Raw genomic sequence first — 7,988 nt, 5'->3', positions numbered from 1 at the left:
ACAATAACGCCGCAATGCTTCACAAAATCACCCACTGAGTGAATATATCTGAAAATCTTAAGTTTTTATAGTTTATAGAAGCCAAAGATTTCAGCCAATTCAGCTCCAATCACATGGATAAAGAAAATAAAGAAAAGAAAATAGTAATAATCCTCTGAGGTCATAGATCAAAGGTCAGTTGCTATAAAAGCAGGCTGATACCAGCATGTTCTAATAAATACATCGTACAACATCAAAGTTTTAGTATAGCCCTTGGCCCTCAGGGGGGCGTTGTGCTCTCAGAGTGCTCTTGTTCTTTGTGTGTTAGGCCATTTTTATTTTGTTTAGCAGTTAGCTTGCAGTTATGCAAAGTTGCTTATTTGGCTTGAGTTTAGTTATGTTCATTTGCCCTCTTTTGCCCTGTATTGTGAGCTCATTTTGTATATTTTTGTGTGTTTTAGGATAAATAAACCCCTCTTCTCTCAAAGTCCTCACTTTGTCCTGATATCTAACCAGCTTGATCCACAGAGCTTTTGTAAAACTGGCCCCCAGTCTTGTGCTTCAGATCTGTGGCCTTGGCAGTGTCTAAAAAACAGCTTAAAGCTCATCTCCTTAGACTTGCGTTTGGTTAGTGTTTTTTTTTTTTTTAGGGGAAGGGTGCTTTTGAAAAGTGCTTATTTTAATTACTTACATGAGTACTTCTTTGATTTTCTTTGGCAAATTTATGACTCTAAAATGTGAGGCATAAATGCCAAATATTATGCTTCGTGAAACCCTCCACCCACTCATGCAACCAGTCCAATGTATTTTAAAACCTTACCCTTACTCCACATAGAAAAAGCTGCTTTAATGTTGTTGCTTTTAATATTTCCCTCTGAGGACAGGAAAAAGCGTGGTTTGAGTCATTAAACGATTCTAAGAAGTGTCACCACAAGAACCACAAGACCCTTACATGTATGAGTTGACTTGAAAAAGCTGGGGGTGCTTCTGCTTTGTAGTCGCAATGCTGACATTCATATCCCTGATCAGAGCGTCTACTTTGAAATTGAGGTTTTATTAAGGTTTGGTGAAATGCAACAGTAAAACAGAGTGAGTGTAATAATTTCAGCTGTTTATTTGTGTTAGCTGTGCACAGATACAGACAGAACAATTAAAAAAACATTGCATTGCAAAGGAAATAAAGGTAAGTTAATGCAGATTGGAAACAAAGCTGAAGGCAAAAGTAATGATTACTTGAGCTAAGTCTTCGCAGTTATTACTGCGATTTTTTTTTTCAATGTTTATTCATACATCTAAAGTTAGTCATGCTCTTTAACGTCAATAAGTGGAGCTCCATTCTCTGCATAAAAGAGCAGCTCCAACTCCTTTGACCTAAAGGGAGAAAAAAATAATAGTGGTGTAAAATCAGGGTTGCAGTATCATCGGTGTCATTGTAGTATTAAGGCATGTTTGCATGCTGAATTTGGTCTCAGTTTCAAACTTAACATCTAAAGTTAAAGTTGCTACAAAGTGAATCATCTGAAAAATGAAAGCATTTAGATGAACCCCTGGGAACTTACTTGCATGCTCCTGTGTTGACACAGATGGTCCTCACATCATCAGTTGTCGTGAGTTCCTCGATCAATTCTTCCAGGTGCACCTTCACAAATTTGCGGCAGAGTGATTTTAAGAGTCCAATACCATCGCAGACAGAGAGCAACTTTGACTTCAGGCTCTGTGAAAGAGAAACTTGTATTACTGCTCTGATTGAATGATGCCGTTAATTGTTGCTGGTACTCTATGAGACATTTTACCTCTGCAGTCGGGTTTGGTCCTGCAAGTTTCTTCACCTTGTTTAAAATCCACTTGCAAGCCCAGCACTTTCCTGGAAGCTGCAAATATAAGAGACACCCATGCATGTTAGGTGTATTGGTGACTCTAATCAATAAGCTGTAGATGTGCGAGCGAATGGTCGTGTGTGTCTATGTGCCATCCCTGTGAGTGGCTACCCAATCACAGCGTACCCTCTTAATCTTACCCAGTATTAGCTGGGATAGTCTCCAGCCCCAGTGCAAAACTTGTTTGATAAGCCATTCAGGGAATTTTTCCTACTTAGAGACATGTTTCAGTATATTCCATGGATACACTGGTATACTCATTTCTTTGGCAAGCTCGTTAAATACCATGCAATGTTATGGTTTTGTTGGACTTAGTGTGTGGTTAACCTCAAAATATCAGCATAGTTGGGGTTTCAGAAGTCAGATATGTCCCCACATTGTGTTACAAATGAACAAAATTCATTTGTTTTTCTCATTTCTAATCCAATGATTGTTGTTGGCATAGAAATTAATTTGACATGAAAAAGCTTTTCACAAAGACTGCAAAGTGTGACTCCTGATATCTAAGGGTGGACTGATAAAGTGTAACCTCAGTTCTTTAATATTAACACTAACTCCACTTGCCCCCATCGAGACTTTCACGTCCTCTTCATCATCGATGCTGACCTCTAAGGTTCGTCCATGGACAGCACGGACTGCGATTCAAACAAACAGAAATACTTAATCACACTTTAAATCATAAAGAGAAGTTTTGGCAGTTTCATATGGATTCTCATGCAAACAAATTTTTTCGATACACACCTGAAAATGTTGCCACAAGGCACAGAAAGAGGAGTGAAGACGTTTCCATCGCAGCCACTGAGAGATAATGCTAGTATCTGTAGTTATGGCTGCTTTTATACAGTTAAAGATGCATGGGCAAGGCGTAAGATGCATGGGCAAGGCGTAAAATTCAAACCACATGTGAGAACACATTTTACGTGGTTTGGGTGCCACGCTGTGAGAAAGTCACGCACCACCTCGCCCACCCACTAAAGAACAATTAGTGTGTTGTCCGCATTTAGAACACAGTGATCCTTTTATGGCTTAAGGCTGTCACAGTGTCCTTGCCTCATTGTTAAAACCCCTGAAAATCAATGACTGTATCATGCTATAAATTTATGTGTAAACCTTATTCTAAACCTTTAATATGCAGTTTATTGATCCACAAATATGTATTTCAGTTTTGTGGTCATATATAAACAAAAACCAACACTGACTTTGGACAGAGGTAATTGTAACTGTGCAGGTACATTTTCTCAACCTGCCTATAAGTTAATAACTTCCTGGAAGGCAATATGCGACCTTATAAGGGTCCAGTGAGGCGACTCACAGTTTTGAAAGTAGACTTTCACATTTCTGTCAGAGATCAGAGGTGAGAGAGAACTCTTAAAGTCAGAAGCTCAAAGAATTGCAGCATTTGCAGTACACAGGTTTACTAGCTGCTAATTCAAGCTCACTAGCTGCTTACTGATAGTAATAAGAGTTAAATCCGCACACCTCATTGCTTCTGTGCAACAGAGGTTTTGGAGAAGACAAGGCAACTTCCCAATGGAACCTGTGTGGGTTAATTATATGTCAGACGTGACATTATTTACATATTTAGTTTTATTTGTTGCAAGTAAACAGGACACATTATGAGTAAAATAAGACTTTCTAATTCTAATCAATAGAGTCAGTTGCTTTGTTAATAGCTTAGTAGTTACAGAAGACGGTCATGCTTTATGGTGATGACTAATTAGGCAATATGCTTCCAGTATGCACACTCAAAAGCAACTATTTTCATTTTCATCTAGTCTATAGTTGACAGAATATGAGTCTCATAATACGTATATGTATAAGAAAACTAATGACATCACAGTAAAAATATGTTTTTTTATTGGGAGGGAAAAAGCAAGAAAATATGAACACAGGCTTGTGTTATTAACACAAACAGTTGAAGCATCACAAGTTCTTCAGACCGCTTTAGTTATAAAAAGGTGGCCTTGCAGAGTTTCAGATTAGTGCAGATGGTCTTGGCAGACTTGCCGTTGGTTAAGGCATCAATCAACTTGTTTTTTACTGTTTTCAAGATCTTTCTGCAGGCAGACTTTAGGAAATTGAATTTCAGTTTATTAAAGGCACCAGCCAACAGCCTCCCGATTTTGTCCTTCAAGTAAAAATATGTGAAAACAGTAAACAAGCAGCTTCAGTATAGGCTTCTTAAAGGTTAAATTAAAATAGCTTTAAATTATGTGTCCAACACTGAGACTATGGATGAAAAAAATATGACAAAAACAACAAATGCACAGCATTAATAAAACTTGACAATAATGTCTCTGCTGGCTTGTGGCATATTTAAACAAAGCTACAGATGCGTGAAAAAATATTTGCCCCCTTCCCTTTTCTAGATTTTTGCATATTTGTCACACTTACATGTTTTTAGATTATCAAACAAAGTTTTACATTAGACAACGAGAACCCGAGTAAATACAAAATGTAGTTTTTAAATGATGATTTCATTAATTAAGGGGAAACAGCTGTCCAAACCTACCAGGCCCCGTGTAAAAAAAATGATTTCCACTCTTGTTACGTTATGATTTAATTGATTAACCACATTTTTGGAAAGCTGACTTCAACTTCATTAACCCCATCCAGGCCTCATTACTGCCAGAAATCCTTACAGTAAGCTAAAAAGTACAGTAAGCTAAAAAAGTGTCAAAAGCAACACATCATGCAACGATGTAAAAGAATCGGCTCATTGACCTCTTTCAGTCTGAAAAGGGTTTCTAAGGCTTTGGGATTCCAGTGAACTACAGGGAAAGCCATTATCCACAAATGGAGAAAACCTGGAACAGCGGTGAACCTTCCCAGCCTACCAAAATTCCTCCAAAAGCACAGTACTGACTCCTCCAGGAGGTCACTAAGGAGCCCAGAAAACTTCAAAGGAAGTGTCGGCCTCACTTACCGTAGTTAAGGTCAGAGTTCATTATTCAATAATAAGAAAGACACAGGGCAAAACTGAGACCCATGTGCGAGTTCCAAGGTGAAAATCACTGCTGACCAAAAAGATTACAAAAGCTCACCTCACATATTCCAAAAAACATCTTTGTGATCAGTGGGCCCTGTGAGGATTAGAGATATATTTTGCTGCTATTGTTAATAATCATCATCATTACCATTGCATTAATAATACAATCTTCAGTATTGTTATTGTATTCAGATGTTTAAACATAGTGGTACCCAATTAGCCTTTATTACAGGTGCAGTTATAACCACGTTAAACTGTTGAGTTAAATCAATAATCTTAAATGCTTTTGAATGCTTGTTATAATCTTAAATGTGTACGTGCTGGCCTTCTGTCTGGTGGAAAAGGTTACAAGGTTCAGCTGCTGAGGTGAAACTGAGTGCATTTCATGCTGACACCCACACACACTCACACAGTAGATAGATTCATTTATAGGTGAGAGGTTAGTCATGTTTGCTTGCAACTGCAAAATTGTCTCTGCAAAAAGAGGAACAGTTTCTTGAAGGGTGTGAGTCTGGTGTTCCAGACGAGAAGTGAAAGTCAGAATGTTGACAGGAAGCATCTGCTGTGGAGACGGAGACAATGTTATTTTTAAACTGTGTTAAAAGTCATTGTGGTTTTGAAACCTATGTATGAACTGTATCTGATTAACGTTGAAGGGGCGTATTAAATTTAAGCCCCTGAAAGGTATAAAACACCTGCCTATGCTCTGTAAGTCGGGGATCGGCGCTGTCTGCGTACAGCGGTGGTCTCCCCACGTGTGTCATTAAAAATCATCGTTTGACTCCACCTGGCCGGATCAGTGTTGTTATTTTGAAAGTTGATTACCTCCTCTACCCCTCCTCAATATTGAACCCAACAGCCCACTGACAAGATAAAAGCGGAACTTTTGAGAAGTCAGAGTCCCGTTAAATCTGGCATGAAACTAACACACTATTTCATAAAAAGGCCATCATGGTCAAACACGGTGGCAGTGATATGACGGTCTGGGGCTGCTTTGCTGTTACAGGACCTGGACAGCTTATCGTAACTAATAGACCGATAAATTCTTCTCTCTACCAAAAAATCATGAAGGAGAATGTTTTAGTTCATGCCCCGAAGCTCAAGTGCACATGGTTTATGTGGCAGGATGATTATCCAAAATTCAACAAGTCCACCTCTGAATGACTGAAAAAAAAACCAAACTCAAAAAGCAAAATGAAGGTTTTGAAGTGGTCTAGTCAAAGTCTAAACCCATCAAATGCTTTAGCAGGACCTTAAAGAGGACATGAAATGCTAACACATAAAAGCTAATTTTATGCCCTGTTTTGAAAAACGGACATAGATACAACTGTCTGTGAAGCTGGATTTAACTTTAAGTGCTTAAAGTTTTAAAAACATGTTTAGTGCCATCTTCTGTTAGTACTGAACGTGCTGTCATGTGTTTGGTTGGTTGTTTGCAGCTAATAGACTTACATTTGTTTATGTTAGCTAACAAGTGACAGAATCCATAACTATAGGAGGAAAAAAGACAATAAAACTTAAAAAAATCATTTTAATGGGATCACATTTGTGCTGCCCCTGACTGCACTGTATATAACTTCCTATTATCTAAAAATCCCCTCCCAAATGTCAAACCCCAGAGGGCTGTATCTGTGTCAGTGTCACATTTATGTGCTGAAGAAGACTTTTCTACACATTTCAATCATTCCTATACCCTGCCACTTCAATCCAATAACAGTTTGATATGCTGGTATTTTATTGTCAGCACTGTCAGGTTCTTTATGTGGAATTTCTGAAAAATTACAAGAAATTCTGAGAGGTTATTGCAGCAGTACTGTTCACCATATATTATACTCATTACCTTTGATTTATCACTTCCAATCTGCTTCTGCACTCTGGACACAATAGTCATGCAAGTACGGCAGGAGCCTGGAAAAACTTCATCCGACAGAATCTGAGATAAAAGTTTTGGTAAAAAGTTTTCAATTTGCACAAAATAACAAAATAAGCTTCTCTACAAGGGAAACTTTGTCAAATTTTAGCTTTCTCATCTCCTCTTTGTTGTGGTCACCTTTCTTTTTTTCATGCTGTGGAAAATGCTCCTCCTTAGTTTGGTCCTTCAGAGTCTTCAACGACGCAACAAAAGCTAAGAAATAAAGCATGCTTTAGAAAAGTAGTTCAGTTATCTTAAAGGTGGAGTAAATATTGCTACTTTTTTACTTGTGGAGAGCAGGAGAAGGGCGATGGTGATGGCAGGACTCATGGTTCTCCACGCTGTCAGATTTCTGGGCCTTTTATACGTCTCTGCGGCTTATTCGGTTTACTTCTCAAAAAAAAATCACCACTTATTTTACCACATAGTGACCCTTAAACAGCATTTTTAAAATTTGCGGAATAAAGGTTTTTTTAAACAGCATTAACTGTCAGTTGAAATACAACCCCAAACTCTAACAAGGTTGGGATTCTGTGAAAAACGGAAATCAAAAGAGAATTCATTGATTTGTACATCTAGTAAATAAAATAATTTGCATTGTAAAACATAAAATATCTCAAACAAGTTAAGAAAGGGGCAACAAAAAGCTGGAAAAGTAAGCGGTTCTCAAAGGAAACAGCTGGAAGAACATTTTTCAAATGATTAAATCAGCTCGCTTTCTTTAGTATAAAAGAAGAGTGTCACGGAGAGGCAAAGGTTTTACAAGTAAAGATGGGCCAAAGTTCACTGATCTGCAAAAAAACCCTGCGAAGTGTGGAATAATTTACAAACAATATTCTTGAGGTTGTCTTGAAAGCTTCCTGAAAACCTTCAGTTGAATCAAAATCCTGCAGTGAGAATACTGACAGGGACTAGAAAGAGAGAGGCATATCATCACTGAACAGGCACAATTTTATGAGTACTTTTTTTGTCCTCAGAGTTGATGTTAGGAGCATAAAAAAATATAAGAGCAAGCGTAAGGATTTAAGCAAGTATTAAAAAAAGGGTCAAATTGTGATACTGGCTGTAGCTCAGGTGGTAGAGCAGGTCACCGACTAACCAGAGGGTTGGTGGTCCGGTCCCAAGTATACTTGGACAAGATACTAACTGCATGTTTATTTCTGATTTATCCATAGTAGCATGAATGTGTGTGAATGTTAGTCATAGGAGGCCCTAAAGTGGCTCAAATTCC

At 38.1% G+C, this 7,988-nt stretch overlaps 2 protein-coding genes across 2 annotated transcripts; both read right to left on the bottom strand.

Moving 5' to 3' along the window:
• Window positions 1-1,073: 1,073 nt before the first annotated feature.
• On the bottom strand, window positions 1,074-2,830 carry LOC146496316 (antimicrobial peptide NK-lysin-like). Its single transcript, XM_085143307.1, has 5 exons — window positions 2,598-2,830; window positions 2,412-2,491; window positions 1,773-1,850; window positions 1,539-1,693; window positions 1,074-1,350 (listed from the first exon to the last, which is right to left on the bottom strand). Exons 1-5 carry the CDS (start codon window positions 2,644-2,646, stop codon window positions 1,278-1,280), a joined length of 435 nt encoding a protein of 144 aa, XP_084999433.1. The 5' UTR covers window positions 2,647-2,830; the 3' UTR covers window positions 1,074-1,277.
• A 974-nt stretch (window positions 2,831-3,804) lies between these two features.
• LOC146496315 (antimicrobial peptide NK-lysin-like) lies at window positions 3,805-7,636 on the bottom strand. The gene is made up of 3 exons (XM_085143308.1): window positions 6,852-7,636; window positions 6,686-6,778; window positions 3,805-3,984 (listed from the first exon to the last, which is right to left on the bottom strand). Exons 1-3 carry the CDS (start codon window positions 6,984-6,986, stop codon window positions 3,805-3,807), a joined length of 408 nt encoding a protein of 135 aa, XP_084999434.1. The 5' UTR covers window positions 6,987-7,636.
• Window positions 7,637-7,988: the final 352 nt, after the last annotated feature.

This window comes from Neolamprologus multifasciatus, chromosome 19 (assembly GCF_963576455.1).
Source record: "Neolamprologus multifasciatus chromosome 19, fNeoMul1.2, whole genome shotgun sequence".
Lineage (NCBI taxonomy): Eukaryota > Metazoa > Chordata > Actinopteri > Cichliformes > Cichlidae > Neolamprologus > Neolamprologus multifasciatus.
Note: the sequence above shows the minus strand (reverse complement) of the source record. Positions and strands in the feature narration are given on the sequence as shown.